This window comes from Sphaerodactylus townsendi, linkage group LG06, assembly GCF_021028975.2.
Source record: "Sphaerodactylus townsendi isolate TG3544 linkage group LG06, MPM_Stown_v2.3, whole genome shotgun sequence".
NCBI classification, from domain to species: Eukaryota; Metazoa; Chordata; class Lepidosauria; order Squamata; family Sphaerodactylidae; genus Sphaerodactylus; species Sphaerodactylus townsendi.
The window spans coordinates 44185863-44205962 of NC_059430.1; the positions used below are offsets into that span (position 1 = coordinate 44185863).

The 20100-nt window shown below is 41.0% G+C and overlaps 1 protein-coding gene across 2 annotated transcripts; it reads left to right on the plus strand.

The window, feature by feature from the left end:
• The first annotated feature begins 538 nt into the window (after positions 1-538).
• PDE6H (phosphodiesterase 6H) lies at positions 539-18168 on the plus strand. Of its 2 annotated transcripts, XM_048501125.1 has the most exons (5): positions 601-659; positions 2218-2245; positions 11048-11243; positions 12674-12714; positions 14582-18168. In XM_048501125.1, the coding sequence occupies exons 3-5, from the start codon at positions 11089-11091 to the stop codon at positions 14656-14658; spliced, it is 273 nt and encodes a 90-aa protein (XP_048357082.1). In that variant the 5' UTR covers positions 601-659; positions 2218-2245; positions 11048-11088; the 3' UTR covers positions 14659-18168. The 2 variants fall into 2 exon arrangements, with proteins under 2 accessions (XP_048357081.1, XP_048357082.1); XM_048501124.1 differs by lacking the exon at positions 2218-2245 and having other exon boundaries at positions 539-659.
• The last annotated feature ends 1932 nt before the right edge of the window (positions 18169-20100 follow it).

Consider the following 20100-nt stretch of genomic DNA (forward strand, 5'->3'; position numbering starts at 1 on the left):
TAAAGGGTTGCAGCATTAGGAAGGTTGAGAACCACTGCACTAGAACAAACCAAGGCATGTTTTTTTTACTAAACATGTATGTTCAGTACAGCATGAAAGTCTGTCCTGTTTGTGTTAATTCATTCCATTCTTATTGTTTATTGAACCACATTTATGGTTGCCAATAGGTCTGGAGAAAAATGTTATTTCCCTTTAATAGAGGCTTTACAGGATGTTATTTACCACCATGCTATTAAAAGCTTCAACTGCACGTTTTCACGTTAAGCCTCTATTAGCAGTATAGGATGCTTTTCTTCAGGCCTGTTGACACCCGTAAATGTGGGTTGTGGTTGCTCTCATATGAAAGGGGGATTTCTAGGCAGAGTCCTCCAAAGGTCCAATTTAATGCCCCTGCATCATGCCAGGAATTCAAATGGCTTTCTGTAACATCCTTGTAATAAATCTCCCAAAGTGCACTCTGAGCTAAAATTGGGATCAGAGCTCTTAAGAAACATGCTGGCTCCACCTCTTGGGTTGGACATCTTGTTATTGGTGACATGAGACAATGATGTCACCTGCATCCTGGGGTATTTCTGGAGGATCAAGTGCCTTGTGGAGAAATTTTACTAATCAAGCAGGTGGAAAATAATTTATGGTTTCCAAGAAGAGTGCCCAACACTGTAAGTCTTTTTTTTAAAGCTTTATATCTCATAGTCAATAGAACTGGGAAGGGAAAAATAGATCTAAGGGAGGGAGGGTCAAGCTTTGGAATTAAAAAAATGAAGGTATTTATTGAAACAAGAGTGACAGTTCAACTGTCTTTATCATTCTCAGTTAGTAAAATCCACAGAGAGGTCTAGTGCTAGCTCTAAAAAGTATGTAACTGTTGTATTTTTAAAGTTTGTAATATCTCTTTATTGGAGTAAATGTTGATGGGCGGTCTAGCTCTTCAAGTATGTTTTGTTGGTGGATGTTTACTAATTGCTTCAGTTTACTAATTGCTTGCCAGCTATAACATTTATTCGGCTGGATGATGCCAAGCTGGGCTTGCTGGCAATGCTGCCTACTTCTCTGAAGCAGTTTAAACATCTCTGAAAAGTTTTCAAGGGTACAAGAAAATCCTTCATCATTAAAGGGCCATGCTGCTGGGAGATTGTTAAAGCCCTAGGCTGTTACAGACCAAAGATGTAATCCTGCTCCATTAAAATCAGTGAGAACATTGCCTTTGGCTTCAAATAGAGTAGAACTTCACCCAAAAATTTCACTGATTTTCTTCCACACATCTTACTGCAGGCAACCTTGGGCACAGGAGGTCAATCACTTCTTAACAGCCTAAGGTTTACTATCCCACCCACCGCTGAGATAATATGTCCAGTGATTCATATCACAGCAGTTTTGTTTAGATTATCTTTTTTTTAAAAGCAATTTGATGTGAGATAAGGAATAATGAAGCCAGAAATGGGCTGTCACTACATAGTGGAATAGTAAGACTGGATGTACATCTTAATTAATTGGTTTAAGAAGATTTTAGCTAAGGCACGACTGTAAGGAAATCACTTTAATATAGCAGTTTCTGGTACCCTCTTGTATCACACTGGCATATTAGGAGGAATACTAATTGCCTCTTTTTGAAGAATATCACTGTGAGAAAGAGCACAATGCATGTAGGCCTTGTCTGTGGTGATTTCTGGTGATCAACATTTAAAATCATACTGGAGTTGAATGATTGGTTGCACTTGTCCTTTCCAAAAACCTGGCAAGACGTTTCTACCTGGGAAATATAACAAATCTTAGCTGCTCGTGTGGAGTTTGGTGTCTGGCCCTGCTCTAAAACATAATGGCCTGAACCTCGATTTCGAGTTTGCATAAAAGATCAGAGGTCAAACCAATGATAGGAATGGATTAAGTTACTTCCAAGAGAAGCACCAGGGAGGAGGAGAAGATTAACCTGGAAGCCAACCCAGAGGTAGCTCGTCATCTGACAGCCATCAAGATAAGAACATGGATTGTCTTAGGTAAAATTACCCATTGACGCAAGAGAAGTCATTACAAAATGGATTAATTCTTGTACTTGCTGGGGATACTGTCACAGCCAATTAACAAGCACTGAAGCTGAAGGGGAGAGGGGAAAGGAGGAAAAAGACATTCAATTGCACAACACTTTTCAAGTCAAGACGCACCATTTCTCTGCTAACCCTGGTAGTGGTTTGTTCATACCAGATTTTCCATTATTTTCAGGTAAAATTAGTAGCAGAACTGCAGAGAGGTAAGTTACAGACGGATTTTATGTTTGAAGATACCAGGTTGTCTAAATTGAACCAGGGAGTCCTCTTAGACATTTGAATCCCTCCAGTGCCAGTGGAACAGGAAAGAGATATCAGCTGAAACTGTGTGTGTTTATTTTGCTTGATGAGTTCTGTTCTGGGAGCCATTCACTTGCATAGTTAGTGAAAGATATTATTGAATAGATTGGTGCATGTTTGGTTGGAAAAAAAATGTCTGCTATACTTAAAAGGCTCATTTTAGCCTTTAAATCCCACCTGAACTGGCTTTCTAATGAAAACCAAATGTATACATCTTATCTCCTACTAGACAAAAATATCTTACAAAGGTAGCGCAAAAAGTTTAAGAAAAACAAGCATAATCCTTGTTGACCTCTGTTATATCCTATTTCCCTTCCTTTTAAACACTGGGCCATGTGGAAAACCATAAGTTTAATTTAACCTGAACTTATTTTGGTTGTAACACATGTCAAATAGCTACAAAAGCTTTCCTCTTAAATGGGAGGAACTTATTGGGAAGCCCAGAGGTGATCTTCTTTCACCTTTCTAGAATGAAGCCAGACACATATCAAGGCGTAAGGGCAGTGCCAAGAAACCAGAGATGAATTACCTAGAAACAGCATTGCACCCAAGCTTTACAGTGTTTAGTAGTTTGGGGATGTGTACATAAAGGCAAAGTCTTAGTGTGTGGCACCTGTATATCTGCTTCCTTTCAAGATTTTTGGGTTTAAATCCTTGGGGCTGAAAAAGCTACTGTTGTTTCATGAATTCAGAGGAGTAAGTCACAAATTTCTTGTGAAACAAAAACAAAGCTGCTTGGAGTTACACTGTGGATCTTAAGTTGGTACTTGTTCCTTAGTATTCCAGCAGAATGTTCATCACGCTAATACTTTATCTCACCAGTTGCTTTTAGTATAATTTTGTAATCCTGTGTGTAGCAGTTTAGATGTAAAAATCAATATTTAGAAAGTAAAAATCTTTGGGGGGAAATCAAACAACCCTCCCCCTTTTATTACTTTGTTAAATAATGTATAGGAATATCAGATTGTCTTAAGACTCTATGGAGTCAATTTCATTTATTTATTAGTCTTCATGCTCATGCAAACTGTACACCTCTTACCAGTATAGAATCTGACTCAAGAATGGGATTTAGACAATTTGTCAAATATCTTTGATGAAATTGTTTCCTCCTCAAACTAACTGCAAAACAGAAACATTTCTTTCCTCACACCTTCCCAAAAGCCAGTGTTCAAAGACTGTAAATACACTGAAATGCAGTGATGGTACATGTCAGTAATATGGTTCTGAATATGGTTTGGAGTTTTATTGTTGTAGAAGGTACAAACCCTTATTGTTTGCAGATACTCTGTTGTCTGTGTAGTTACCTGTGGTCTAGCAGGGAGCAAACACAATCGTTCAACTTATGCATCTTCCTCTGTAGCAATACATTAAATGAGAAAAATTTATTCTCTTTAAAAGTATGGGTTTTGAAGTGTTTTAACTATCTCAAAAACAAGTTTTATCGTTGACAGTGACACAAATATAGCACGATACAATCATTAAACACTTCTGATTCATTCTGCATTTCAAGAACCTTTCTCCACATTTCCAGATGCTGGAACAAAAGATTTAACCGCGCTTTTAGAATCTGAGGACAAGGAGTCCTGTTTATGTTTTTAATAGGTTAAATCTTACTACTGCAGGGAGGAGGGGAGAGATTATTCCAAGGATAGAGCATAATGCTGTTATATAAAAGGATTTCTCACAAGGATTTCTCACAATTCAACCACTGGACTGGTGTGGTTTTCTTTAATATTTCCACTTGCTGTTATCTCATTTGAGCACAGACTGTTAATAGCCTGATTTTTCTACCTCAAAAAATCTGTTTTATTTTAGAGAGCTGCCACATAGGGACAGGATTATGTAGTTTCCCTTTTGCAGGCACAGCTGCAACTAAAGCATAGCAGCAACAGCAGGTGTCCACATGGCGAGTTAACCAGCCACACTCCCTAGAAATGGCTACCAGCACCCTCCCCTAGTGCCAACCAGGGATTTGGGAATGTTTTGAAGAAATATCTTACACGAGAATATCATTATAGTGAGATACCATTGTAAATACAGAGTTGCACTTACCTGTAACTATAGTTCCTTTGAGTGGGTTTCTGTGCAGACACACATTGTGATTGTGCTTGCGCAGGCCTGCCATAGAAAGATTTGCAAACTTTCTGTCTGTTCTGCAACTCTGAAGAGCTCTTGCTCCCCTTCCTCTTGGGAGGGAAGATTCCCACCCAAATGTTCACATGATGGGAGGGGCAGGAGTGCTATTCTCTCAGTTCTTCTGCTGCCACAGTTAGACAAGGAAGAGCTAGACAAGGAAGAGCTGCAGACTAATGCCTGCAGAAACTGCTTTGTCCACTTCAGTCTCCCTGTAGGAGTGAATATCCACCAAATAGTGTTAAACATCAGGGAGGACTGTGTGGCTGCCCTGTAAATGTCCTGAATGTGTGCATTCAGTGCCCAGGCAGTCAACGTTGCTCATGGTATGGTGGAGTGAGTGCGAATGTCCAACAGCCAAGCCATGCTTGGCGAGTTGTAGGCCAACTTCATGGGCTTGGACACTCATCTGGAAAGGGTCTGTGTATCCACTGGTTGCCCTCTATGTGGTCTCCCACAACAAATGAAAAGGTTATTGTCCTTCATCATGTTCTTAGTATGATGCAGATTGAAAAAAATACCATAATTTGGTCTAATGCATGCAAGGACTGCTCTGTTGGGAAAGATGGTTTTGGGGAAGAACATTGGCAACATGTTCTGACCACTGTGTCCTGACCACTGTGGCATGCTGAAACCAGCTTAGGCAAATGTTTCAGACTGAAGCACAGCCACACCTTTTCCTGACTGAATCCATTGAAAGGTGGATCACACATGAGAGCCCACAGATCTCCCTCCTACTTACCAGAAGTGATGACCACAAGGAAGGTAGACTTATAGGACAGGAGTGATAAGTCACTGGAGGTCATAGATTCAAAGGGGCATCCCATTAACCCAGTGAGAACCAAAGTCAAATTCCATTGTGGCCAAGGTGTCTTAACAGGTGGGCGCATGCTTTGTAAACCTTTGAGACAAAGATTGCAGGGTGGATGGGCAAAGAGGAGAAAGAAACCTTCTCCTGTGATTAACACTTTTCTGGATGCTAGGAGGACTTTTCTATGGTTGAAGAAGTCAAGCTGTTATGTGGAATGCTTGCACATCATGGCACCAGAGGACTCTCCCCGAGTAATCTGGAGCTGGAGAAAACCTGGAGGTCACACCCCAGGTCAATGATTTTAGGATGGGAACCAAAGATACCCACCCCAATGATGGGCAATGAGAACACCCCAGGCCTTGTTGGCTGGGGTTTTGCTTACCACAGTTCAGTATGGTGAATGGTGGGAAGAGGAACTCTCTGCTCCAATGGAATTGGAACATAACCCCCACTGATGTGGTACTGATGCCTGCTCTCAAGCAGAGTCTCCTGCAATTGGCATTATCCCGGGAAGTGAACAGATCAATTAATGGTGTTTTTTGCAAAGCTGGAGCAGCTCCTTAGGGACCATTCCTGGTAGGACAAGTAATCCAGGCTGAGCATGCCAGATATGATACTCTGGGCACTAGTGATGCAAACAACCAACAGGAAGAACCCCTGTTGTATTGCCGACTGGCTGGTTCAGGCAGACACTGGGCACAGACTTGTTGAGGCCATCTGCCAATACTGGATCTAGACATCTCACCTGGTCAACATGCGTGACAAAGAAATGAGAGCATTAACACCCCTACCATGAGGCCTTCGCCCTATCAGGGAGGCACCCATGACCACATGCAGGCAAAAGTGGCAGACTCACATGGCGCAGGTACAATTCAAGGATTTTATCACTGCCCCTTGGCATTGAAAATTTACATGAGGGCCAGTCCTTGGCCAGGTCCCTCATGAATAAGATGAAATGGGCCACCACATCCATTGTAGATGGCCTTAAGAACAATCTACAATCCAAAGATCCAGAGGCAGAGGCTTGGAAGAACATCTAGTGAAGGGTAGAATCCAGTCTCACCCTGATAGTCTTTTTAATTGGGACAGGGAGCGGGGTGTCTGCAGGATTAATCATGAGCTGCTGGAGGGTGTGAATTGTGAAGGTAGTCTGCACCTCCAGCATGAAGCTAGATGGGGTCACCAAGAACCAGTCATCGAAGTGGAAAGCATCTATAGCAGTGATGGCGAACCTATGGCACGGGTGCCAGAGGTGGCACTCGGAGCCCTCTCTGTGGGCATGCACACACAGTTTGTCATGTGGGGGGCGGAAAATCACCCCCACACACCTCCACATCTAGGCTGGCCTGGGCCATTGAGCACGACATGCACGCACCGTGGTGACCAGGGAGGACTCGGCTGGCGGGCCTGGTGCCTATGCTCTGGGTGGCTGCTGCCGGGGGGAGGGGGCGCAGAGGAGGCAGAGATGCTAGAGAGGCACAGAGCCGGTGATAGAGGGATTCTTTCTGGAGGCTAGAGCAGGCTGGCCCCTGCTCGAGCGGGTGGGGTGGAGGAAGAGGGAGCCAACCTTAGTTTTTTCTAAACTAAAACCTCAGCATTCAGGTTAAATTGCCAGGTTGGCACTTTGCGATAAATAACTGGGGTTTGGGTTGCAATTTGGGCACTCGGTCTTATAAAGGTTCGCCACCACTGATCTATAGGGAAGCAACTGCATAAAATGATGACCAACCAGGTCAATTTCCCTCCCCTCCTTATCCTGAGGGAGAGATCAGCTTGTTACAGGATACAGGATTGTGGCAGATACAGGGCTTGGGTGCAGGAAAGGAATGCATAGTCCTCTTTCCAAACTAATTTCAGGCTCTCTAATTCATTACTAAATGAAAGCCCAGTAGCAAGCCTAAACAAACCCAATCTCCCTAAGGTCAGGAGATATGTAGCAACAGGCAACCCAAGAGTATTCACACGAAGGTATCTGGTGCCCCAGGTGGGGCACATTGGACTGAGAAGATCAGAGCAATGGGTTGTCCTCCAATCTAATCCTCAGGCCAGATCTGGAAGATGAAGAGCTCCATCACAGCCTCTGTGCCAGTCAGAGGATCTCTAGAAACTGACCCAACAACTGTCTTCTCGGTGCCAAAGTGATTGGTTCCAACAATCCTTGGCACTGAGAGGATCGGTTCCAATGATCCTTGGTACTGAGAAGATGGGATATGACGATTCTTGGCACTGAGCAATCCTTGGCACCAAGCATCATTGGACAGGCTCCAATGATGCTTGGTGCCAAGCAGATCAGTTCCAACTATCCTTACTGCCAAGAGGATCTGTGCAGACAATCCTTGGTGCCCAGTGGATTGCTTTCAATGATCCTTGGCACTGGCAAGATCCTTGGAGAGGATCAGTTTCAATGATCCTTGGTGTGGAGAGATTGGTGATGAGCAGATTGGTTCTGATGGTCAATTGAAGAAGCTGCCCAAATGGACTAAAGCAAACTCCCAACATCATGTTCTGATGAAGGCCAGTCGGCGCCTGCACTTCCAACTGGCATATAGTGTGTGTTGGTTGCAAAAAACTGTCAGCAACGATTAAAGATCGCCCCTTGGAAGCGAAGTGCTCTGGGCCGACGAGGTGCTGCTAGACTGAGAGCTCAGTGATTATGGCACCAACTGCTGCAGAGAGCTCAGCGGTGACCTGCAGTGAGAGCCATTATCATTGACCAATTACCTAGTTGGGGGAGACAACTTTTAATGATTCTTCACCATTTTTCATATCACAATCCTTCTTTTGAGGGGGCTTCGAAGCAGCTCAGGTCAGTGAAAGCCTCAAAGGTCCCACGAGAAGGGACAGAAAACAGAGACTGGGGAGCAAGCCCTCTTCTCCCCTTGCTCTGAAGTGCCTGAAGGAGCCAGAGACTTTTTATACAAGGCTGGAGGCTGGTGAATGAGCCCTCTTCTCCCCTTGCTCTGAAGCTCCCAAAGGAGACACATACAGGCCACCTTCAGGTCCTATCCTGCCTGGCCTTCAGTTGGGAGCGTCCAAAGAAGTCGAAACTGGAACCAGAAGACTTGTGACTTGCAGTGTTAGCCATATTCAAAGTATAAGTCACATGGTTCTAGAAAAGAGCAGAGCTCTTCTTGACTTCCATGATGGAAGAGAAAGATTCACAATTTTGAAGGAAAAATATCTCCCAGGGCCTAGTGTGAGGAGAAAAGCTCAGCAGCGAAGAACCAAGAACTTCCTTTAAAAGGGAAGAGCCATTCCCAACTTCCATGGTAGGAAAAAAAGTCACAGTCTTGACAAAAGAGAACTACCTCACAGCGCTGGAAGCCTGGTGCAAGGTAAAGAATTGGCAGAAAGGGCAGAGCTCCTCTTAATTTTCATGGTAGAAGAGAAAAAACTTCCAATTCCAACAACAAAACTACAGGGCCACAGGCTTGATGTGAGGTAAAGAAACAGCTGAGTTGAACCAAAAGCTTCCTAAAAAGGAGCAGTGCCCTTCTTAACTTTCAAGGTAAAAGAGAAAAAAAACTCACAATTTTGATGAAAAACTACCTCATAGGGCCTGAGGCAAAGTGTGAGGCGAAGTATCAGCAGAGCTGATGAAAGAACTTCTTTCCTCTGTGGTGGCAAAAGAAGATCTGAGGGAACAGAATTCCCACCCCTCTCATAATGGGAATCTTCTCTCCCAAGAGGAAGGGGACGGGCAGTGAGTGCTCTTCAAAGCTGCAGAGCAAACAGAAAGCTTGCAAATGTTTCCATGGCAGGCCGGCACAAGCACAGTTCCAATGTGGGGCTACACAGAATACTCACAAAGATGAACTACAGGTATAGCAGGTTCTCTGAATTCTCAGCTTTAATTATTATTATTAATTTTTTTAAAGGGTCCCAAGCCTATTCCCTTATAAAGGCCAACCGTTTCCCATATATCTCTGAAATGGAAGGGACCGGGGGGTGGGTGGGGTTTAAATGAAAACTGACAACCTTCTCCTTTGCTCTCTCCCTCTGTCTCTGGTAGGTATTCTAAGGATGTACTTAAAAAATTACAAGCCACTCTCTGTTGGGGGAAGAAATGGGTTAGGGGAAATGGCTGCCATTTGGTCCATTCCCCTTGTCTTTCCCAAAACTTCAAGGCAAACCATGTTTGAGAAAAATCAGAGAAAACTTGGAGAAACACATGGCGGTTCACAAATACACCACGATTCCATGGTGAAGTCTTGGAAACCCTTGAGCTCTTGCCTTGAAAACCCTTTTGCTGTGACTTAATGGCACTTTCACTGGCACTTGACTTACCTCCACCAAATGTTTTTGCATTATTCCTATCCAGCATTAATGCTAGAGTGCTTTTACAAAAACAACAGACTCAACCGTAGCCAGCCAACCTTTTAAGGATGGGGCAAGGATAGTCAGAGGTGTGTCTGTAAATATATGGCTTTGAATATTTTTTTTTCAAAAAAAGGTACTGCTTTATTTCTATGCAGCCGTACCTATGCTGCTAAAAAAAAACCATGTAAAACAAGATGGGCAAAGAATCCTGAGGGTAACATTAGAACACAGCAGAGTGGGGACTTCAATGTACATCAAGTGTGAGAGGGAAGCCATGACTAAAAATGCAGGAAAAACAGGTTACTCTGGACTGTGTTAAATTCTGTCCTTTCTCAACAGGACTGTTCCAAGAACTAATTAAAAGGAAAGTGAAGCCTAGAATGGGAGTTAGATTATGTCCGTGAAGGCAGAGAAATGTACTGTAAATGAAATTGTAGTTGTCTGGGTGTCAAAGGGAAAGGGGTAATCACCCTTTTGTAAACACCACTTTATTTGGGAAAATAGTTTCATCCTACCAATTGTTAGTCTTAATACAAAAGCTGAATGCTTTTGTGACAAAGACATCAAATATAGGTTTTTGCTTTACTTGCAGGTAAGGACACAAAACCTTCAGATGCTAAAACAGCAGACTAAAGAAAGATTGAATTGTAGTGCATTGGTCCTTAAGCACTGAGTCACATCCCAATCTGATCTAATATTTAAAATTGTCTCTGATTCCAGAATATGCTCAATTACTTATTTGCAATTATTGTTTTATAGGCAGTCAATGTTTGTGGTGATTTTTAGGTTTTTACTTCAATTTTACTTGACTACTACTGCAATAATGACATTTTCATATTATCACTATAATTATTAGTTCCTTTGGGAATTTCTGCATGGATAGAAATATCTTACTAAATCAGCAAATATAACTAAATAGAGTTGTACCAAAGGCATTGCCATTTTAGCTTTTGTTTAGGACAGACAAGGAAGACTGGAGGGCCTCATACAAAGGTCCAAACTCCTTTCTCTATTGGGGCTTTTTAAAAAAATGTAATTGGCATTCAAACAATCTATTCATATGATCTGCCAGCTTCTCTGAATTTCCAGCTTTCACTTTTTAAAAGTAAGTTTGAACCCCTTTTCATAATGGGAAATATGTAATATAAATGTTATATAAGCACAATTTCTAACTTTTTATATAGACCTCAGGTGGTAGTGATAGTGGGGATGTGACCATAGGGAACTGAGGCAATGAAAGTACCAGAAAACCTACCTTGTGGATGCCCCTCTGCTGCTGCCAATGCCTCTTCATTTGCAGTGGCAATAACTTTCATGAAGAATAATCTCCATGAGGAAGACAACAGCTTCAGTTTTAACTCTCGTATCATATGTAATCAAAAATTATATGCTAAGTATCATCTTTTTCTAGGTTAAATAACTGTATGTATTTATCCTCTAGAGAGACTGATCTGAAAAGCAGTGCTTCAGAGTAGCTGCAGAATGTCTGAGAACACCAACCCTCAGGATAATACCCTCAATGCTCCAAATGCACCTGCACAAACTGGACCTACTACACCACGCAAGGGGCCCCCCAAGTTCAAGCAAAGGCAAACAAGACAGTTCAAGAGCAAGCCCCCTAAGAAAGGAGTAAAAGGGTAAGAAGAGTGGCTCTGAAGTCAAGTAATGAATTAGCTCACCAATAAAACTCTGCAATACCAGATCATGAAGAAAGGCCAAGTTGTGTTCCAAGCCACACATGTCTGAAGCCATATATTGAGGGAACAGTACATGTCTTCCTGCAACCTAGACAAAATATACTAAAAAGAGGCAATGCATTTAGTTTGTAAGAACCATCTTTGCTAGTGTATATAGAGGAAAAATACGTTCCTATTTATGGCTTACAGGAGTTGATCGATGGGTCAGTGAGATGACATGAAACTATAAAGCAGAACTCAGATAATGTGGATAGTAAGAATCAGATTACTTCAGGTGATTTGGTTTTCACTTGTTAGTGACATACAGAATCCATTATGCCTCAGCAGTTAAACTCTCATCCATTTGAAGAGTCTGTATTCCCATTTCCCATTTATCCCCGACAACTAATGATATAATAATAAGTTGCCTGTTCTTAGTGTTCCCTGAGAAGGAATAATGATACTGGATGACTTGCCATATGTTTGATTCAAATTTGATGACTTGCTAATGACCAGATACATTATAATGATATGATTATGGACAATGGTCCAATCATGCCATTTGTCATATTTCTTAGGTCATCTTTTTTTTTTTAAGTTTCAGACCTCACATCCCCAGGAGGCCTTCATGCTGATCCTGGGACTGCTTTGAATAAGAGGCCAAGGGCCTTTCCCCACTTACCGTAAGCCCCGAGCGCCTAGCCTTGAGTAGAGAGTAGCTGGGTTCCCTCCTCCCTCCCTGACGGCAGGCTACGGGCTACAGCACAGCCAGCTCGACGCTAAATGCCGCTAGTCAGCGCTCTCTCTCTTTAGCTGGTAAGGCATCCCAGGCGCTCTTCCGAACGGCGCCTTTTGACGATCCCGCACAGAGCGCGGGGTCGTGGGGACGCCTGGGATGCCTCGCGCTAAGGGGGCGCGACATAGGGGGGATGGAAGGGAGTGGGGAAAGGTCCCAAGATAGTCAGCATCAAGGTTTAAAAAAAATTAAAAATTATTAAAACAGCACTATAGAGCCATGCACTGCCTATTGTATTTCATTATATGCTGAAAACTCAGACACTGCAAAGCTCTTGTGAAAAATTCTCTTGAATGCTGTTTCATTTGTCTAGCCAGGAACCTCCTTCCCTCTTCTATTTCTCCAGAAGAAGAAGGAATCCTTCTTCTCTGGCCCAGTCCTCTCAACTGTTTTGAGAAAAAAACAGAACCAAATCAAGAGCAGAAACTTGCTAAGAGGATTCAGGTTAGAACATGGTAGCATTCAAGAAGTTAAATGATGAGCTATTATCTTGGATGTTCTCATCTGGATCTTAAATTAGAAAAAAATACTTATATTTATATAGCCTTTTTGCTATTGGTTATACCTCACTTCTCCTCTCTGGTCTTTTTCACAGTTTTGGAGATGATATTCCTGGAATGGAGGGACTTGGAACAGGTAAATTATTTAGGGATATTGCTTTTAGGCAGTGGCGTAGCCACCAGGGAGCAGGGAGGGGGTGCAATGCACCGGACGCACGCCTGCAGGGGGGCGCCAAAATCAAAAATGCATTTTAAAAAATATTTGTGTGTTTTTAATTTGTCGGCCGGCAGGGAGCACATTTTTTTTTAGACTAGTGGCACCAAAATTTCAGGTTATCATCAGGTGACACTTCTGATGATATCAGCCAGGTTTGGTGAAGTTTTGTTTAGGGGGTCCAAAGTTATGGACCCCCAAAGGGGGAGCCCCATCCCCCATTGTTTCCAATGGGGCTTCCCTTTGAGGGTCCATAACTTTGGACCCCCTGAACCAAACTTCACTAAACCAGGGTGGTACCATCAGGATAGTCTCTTGAAAGTAGCCTGAAATTTTGGTAGTGCTAACGTAAACATTGCTCTCCTGAGAGGAACCCTCAAATTTTCCCCAGATTCTGGTCCCTTCGGGTCCCTTCTGAGTGGATTTAAAAGGAGAATCTGGGCTCCCTAGATTAAAAAACATTGAAAGTACTGTCGAAGGCTTTCACAGATGGATTTTCTGTCAACTGGTTGTTGTGGGTTTTCTGGCCGTGTGTCTGTGGTCTGGTAGATCTTGTTCCTAATGTTTCGCCTGCATCTGTGGCTGGCATCTCCAGAGGCGTATCACAGAGAAGAGTCTGTAATAAGAGAAGTCTGGACACAGTATATAACAGACTTCTCTCTGTGATACGCCTCTGAAGATGCCAGGTGAAACGTTAGGAACAAGATGTACCAGACCACGGTCACCAAGCCTGGAAACACACAACAACCAACATTGAAAGTGATGCTGTTTGGGGTAGGGGGTGGGGAATCCACCCTGAAATAGCATCATTTTCAGTGTTGTTTAAACTAGGGAGCCCAGATGCTCCCTTTAAGGTGGATTTAAAAGGAGAATCTGGGCTCTCTAGTCTAAACAACATTAAAAGTGATGTTGTTTCTGGGTGGATTCCCCTCCCAAGCAGCATCACTTTCAATATTGTTTCAACTAAGGAGGCCAGATTAGTGAGTTGGGGCATGTTCTATAATGTGATTGTGACTTTGAGATGACATGGTGCAAAAAATTGTTCTTTGGTCATAGTGGGGGAGGGCGGCCTTTGATCATAGGGGGGGCACAACAGGGGGGGGGCAAAACTCAGATTTTGCACTGGGCTCCATTTTCCCTAGCTACACCTCGGCTTTTAGGCAAACCTTTAATTAGAATAACACTGTTGGTAATGATGCAGCAAATTTGTGATCCAGTCAAGAAAAGATTACATTCTCCCACATGATCCATGTCTGAAATGCCTTGCTAGATCAGACTATCTAATCCAAAGTTAGAGCTAGTCAAGCATTTTCTTCCCATCAACAGCTTGTCAGATGTTTTGGAGAGACCTGGGAGTGGAAACAGCTGTCCTTTGTTCTTTTTTTTACCAGTGTCTGGTAATCCAAGACATATTCCTCTGAACAAACATGTTCCATTCTTAGCTATTCTGTTTCCACCTGCGCTATTTGCCATTGCAACATCCTGCGGACAATAAACGAATGTTGTGTGCAGAAAATGTCCTGCATCTTAGGACTTACTTGTATTTACAATTCATAAGAAAAATTATCTAATCCAAAGTTAGAGTTGTGCATTTTGCATGCACCTTCCTGTGCATTTTACATGCATCCTAAGTCATGTGGGTATACCCTTTCAAGAAAATTCTAAGAGCAGTTTTAGCCCTATCTGTTTCTGCATGGACCCTCCTTCAAAAAAAATTCCTTCTTAAAGAAGCTTGTCCATCTGGATAAGTGTTGGTTTAACAAATCCCTTCTTCTTCTCTATCTTGTAGATATTACAGTGATCTGCCCCTGGGAAGCTTTCAGTCATCTGGAGCTGCACGAGTTGGCACAGTTTGGAATCATCTAATCCACTAGAATTCTTGTCACCCCTGAGTCGCGGAACAGCATTTATCACCTGTGACACATTTTCATCTCTCCATTCAAATTCTGACCTTGAACAGAATATGTGGCTTTGTTGGTATGAACTGACTCTGAGCAATTTTCTTCTCAGGTTAACTTTGCAAGAAATTAGAAAAGGATGTTAAAGATCCAACCTGGTCCATGATCTTGAAAGATTCTAACATTTGCCTGTGAAATACCCTGTGCTTTTTTTCTCCCTAAAATTCCTCACATATGCAGTCTTAAACTGTTGACTAGAATTCCTTTGTGCATAAAATCCTCATAAGTACATTTCTAACTGCCTATTGTGCCAGGAAGACTCAGAGGCCATGGAAGGGAAGTAATAGAAAGAAAAGGAACACTGAACAATCATAACCACAGGTTTGTCAGTATAACTATTATGTTCCTGTTGCTCTAATACTACATATAAAAGCATTACATTTTAATGTATCTCTTCTTACATCTTTTCATAAAGCTTTCCTCAGCAGGGAAGAAACTACTTACAAGGAAGCTATCTTATCTTATGGAGGTGGGAGTACTCAAGGGCACTCTTTACCTTTTTTTTTTTCCTGGAATCAATCACAGAAAACCAATTTCCCAAATAAATGTTCACTTTATAACTAAGTTCTGACTAACTCAAGGCTTATACTTCATTTCTTCATGGATTTATTTGGCACATGTTTGTTAATAAAATACAGAAGAATTTTAATCAATCTTTAAGAATTGCCTATTCTGAGATTCAAAAATACAACTGCTTTCTATTTTCATTGACTGTAGAATGTAATGAATTTCCATGCAAAATTAATCCACTGTTAACATCTATTTTTTTCAAAGAACCATATATAATACAAATGACATCTCTTCTATATAGTCAAATTCATATCACATTGTCATTAATAAAGATGTATAGTCTACTGTAAGAGTCAAAGTGGTGTAGTTGTTAAGAGTGACGGGCTCTAATCTGAATAACCAGGTTTGATTCCCCACTGCTCCACATGGGCCTGCTGGATGACTTTGGGCTAGTAACAGCTCTCTCAAAACTGTCTTACCTCCACTTACCTCACAAGGTGCCTGTGGGGAGCGGGAGGGAAGGTGATTGTAAGCTGCTTTGAGACTCCTTAAAGGCAGAGAAAAGCAGGGTATAAACAACAACTCTTCAACTCCTCTTCTTAACCACACCTGTACAGTAGAAGGCAGTTCTGTGATGTTCACATAATAAGATGTACATGTATACAGAGGGGATGCATTTTCCCCCCTTCACTCATGTATTCCCAAGGAAGTTATGAGGAATCAAGCAGATGGTTATTGCAGTATGTGAGAAAATCCAGTAGATTGCATACAACTAAGAGCATACTTTGTAGAGTGGTTTGTTCCCTTCTCCCCTCCCTCCCTATCTCACCACATAATTCCCAGTCTGTTTTTTGGGGGGACTGACAGTTCAGCTCAGATGAAATGGCCCTGCAAAAGTGTAGGATGAATCCTTGCTTCTTGATCCAGCAAAGGTGTTGAGAAGGAAGGACCGTGTAGAGAATCTACTATATGAAATTCAAAATGGTGGATGTTATTTTATTAACGTTATTCTTCTGAGCTCAAACCACTGTATCTTGTTACTGGGAAAGTTATTTTCCCCTTACGCTACACTTCATTAAATGCCATTAAAACAGAAGTCTCACCTCTTCAGCTTAAGAGGAGACTCCTTGTTAATGGCTCTGCTTCTATATTTCTGTTAGCCAGATGCTAACTATACACGCAGGAAAAAATATTCCACAGTTCTTAAGTACTGGAAACAGCAGGAATTGTTTCACAGCCATTAAGCCTAATAAAGTATGCAGAAATGTTTTTTCATGTAATTTTGCTCCCCATTGACATAATCTTTATTTTTACAGTCATGAATTCTGTATCTCAAATTTTGATTGTAACATAATTTAATTTTTAAAAGTGTCATGTGTCTCTCCATTTTCAATTGCATTTTCTTGTCTGTTACCCACCTTTTGGAAATGTGCCCATTTTCTTCATGCTTTCTTTAAAACTCCTAGTGTTATATGCTATATATTCCTCTGCTTTTGAGTTCTATCTTTTTTCTATTGTGTTTCCAAGCAGATTACTTGGAAGTAAATCTCATTTATGAACAGAGCATATGTGTTCTTTGGTGGTAGTCTTTCTGCAAAAAAAGTGGGGGTCTCAATCTTTACTCTCAGTCACTCACAACAGAACTGAATAACTACCCCAGTTTTTAACATCATAGTCAAAAAAAGGATATTATGCTAACCATCTATCTGTTTTTGCCTTTCCAGATAATACAGATCCAGATTTTATTCTTAGAACTTTACTTATCTTGTCCCAGCACTAAAAGTGCAGTATTTTAAAATAATGAGAGTAGAAATGCTCCAGCACCAAAGCGAGAAATGTATAGATGTCAAGATGTAAACCAGATACATTCTTAAAAGCAAAAGATTTATGAAATCACTGTTGTGGAACCAATAATCTTGATAGTTTTGCTTTGGAAGGCTAAGACTACAATCCTATGCACACTTACCTCAAAGTAAGTTTCATTGACAAACAGTGGTATTTACTTCTAAGAAACACCGCAGGCTCAGACTGCTGAAGTCAAACAGTTGGGAAAGACTCAGGCTTTATACTACTAAAAGCATGAATGAAAACATGGATAATACAGGCACTAGCCAATAGGATTCCACAGACTGCTCATAATCATAACTGACAGAGAAATCAAAAAACTCTCTCGAACCACATTTTTCAGGGGATAAGGTACTGTAAGTGATAGGAAAATACAATATTCCCACACAGCTTGTTTAAAATACAGTGTTGTTTGGGAAAGGTCCTGAGGGCAAGAGTGTGCATTTCCCAGTACACAAATGAAAGGACAAAGAGAATGCATTTATCTTCTGGGGCTTATTTCCCATCTTGGAGGGGTTGGGGGTGTGGGGATGATGTGGGGTAAATACAGCAGGGGATAATTAACAAACTTTTCGCCAGCCAAACACCTCAGCAAATGTCTCTCCGAATTCTGCTTTGCAGCCTATAATGCAACCCATGTGCTTGGGCACCTCATTGTGCTTTCTAGCATGTTGCACTGACACTAATTTCCGGCATGGGATACTGCCTCAAAGCAAAATTGAAATACTTTTCAGATCCTCGAATTGGCACATTTCCTGCAACATATTTAATAGTGTATCATTCATAAGGCCTCACCACCAGCTAATAATTCCTCATTGAAGCATTCTTTCAGTGACAGGCGAAGAGAAGATTAGTAATACCATGTCTTTGTCTATGGAATATTTTATAAGATCCATGCTTCTATAGCACTAATAACAGAAAATGAAATTTGTATCATACAACAACAGAAGAACTATTTAAAAATGTGTCAAATGGTCCTATTGCTTACCTTCCATTACATGTATGTCTTCATTCTTTTAATACAAAATTTTAAAAAGAAAATAAAAATATTTAACATGCTGGATATTGCCTAGGTTTTATATTTCTGTTTAATGTGAACACTTTTTTCATTAGTTAATGAAAAAAGTGAAAATTCTTTATTTTGGCTGGTTTTAGAAAACCAAGTTTAGACCTATTTTGGGTTGTGATTTCAAGATTTCTCCCAGATCTATCCAGATGACCTTCCTCCATCTTCTTTAATGGGATTGGATTGGGGCAGGAGACAAATTAGCAAAAAGAAACAGTAAGAACTTCATCTCTTGATTCAGCTATAAAGGTAACCTCCCAGCACTTTTTTTAAAAAAAAGTTTCTGATCAGACTAGGGTCAAAAAGTAACAATCTTTTAAAAATCCAGTTCTATAGATACACACACGCACACATATATGGCAATTTAATGTTAAAATATGAAATCATATATTAAAACATTTTTAAAAATATAAACATATAGGTTTGATATTTGCTGGCTAAAATGACCCCACTGTTGATTCTTATACTGTCTGCCTGACATCTAATACTATACTCATGGATTTTTTTCTATACCACAAAGTCAACTGAATATATGAATAAAAGCGCTGAAGAGTTAATACTTCCTCATCTTACCTTTTGCGTCAATACAATATTGATTTTTGTTGATGTTAAATGAAATCTTTTATCATGTCTGAGTCATTTAGACAGATTATACATCTGACACACTCTATTCTGTTTTCTTCTAAGGTGCATAATTGCGGTTCAAATGACCCTGATGCATTTCAGGGAAGCCTTTGAATTAAAAAAGTAAACAAACAAAGGGAAGAGACTGAAAAACTCGTGAACAATACATCAGTTTATTGTAAAAAATATTACACAGGACACAAAGGGGACAGATTGAAAAAAAAGGTTTCACAAATTATTTGTACCAGTTTGCAAACAGTTATTGCATTAAACACACAGGCAAGCCAAAGGTAAAATAATAAAGGTTGCAACCTAGCATACCACTGCAAGATATTTTGTTTTTTAGGAAGGCTCAAAAACCTGGCTATCCAACACTTATAAATTAATCCTGGAATCCTACTACTTCATCAAAAAATGACAGAACAAATACATCTAGTGAGAGACTTTGATGCCACACATACATATTATAAAATGCAACTCCCCATTTATTGTTTTGACTATAGAAACCATGATTCTAGACACTGTGTTATAAGCCCAACACAGAGTTATTTATCTGAATTAGTGTAAAAGAATTCTATCAAAGTGTGCCATGTTTATACACATTTACTTGTTTGTAACAAGCACGCCAGTATCACTAAAGTTCATTAGTACAACTCTGGAAACTGGTATACGAGAAAGGGTTTGTTGTATGAAAGAGAGCAGTTTTAGCCCTTTTCATTTCAGTTACTGAGAAGACCAGTCAGCAGGTACTTTTGAATTAGTCTTTTTCTATGGTATTAACACTATTCAGTCATGCAGCAGCTAGATGAGACACTAGAGATCCACACCTGGATCTTGGAACAGCCCTTATTTTATTTAAAAGGGTAAACTCTTCCATCCTGTGACATTTTAAAAAATCATCCCCCTCCCCAGCTGCTGACAGTCTTGGTAATATTAGAAAGCTGTGTGTAAATTTTATTGGAGAAAGGGTGCAAAGGGAGACAGTATAATGGGCCTGATGATCCAATTATTACAGCCATTTCCTTTGCATCTAATACCACCACATGGCTTTATTAGGTTTTTACTGGTAAGTGTTAACTATAAAGCAATGTCCCTGTTCTATGTGTTGCTGACTCCCAAGCTTGCTTCGTGTTGTGCTATCCATGGATGATTGATTTTGGATACAGTATCCTTTGTACTGCAGAGAACTGCAGGACATTATATCCTAGTTCAGTGGTGGCGAACCTTTGGCACTCCAGATGTGATGGACTACAATTCCCATCAGCCCCTGCCAGCATGGCCAATTGGCCATGCTGGCAGGGGCTG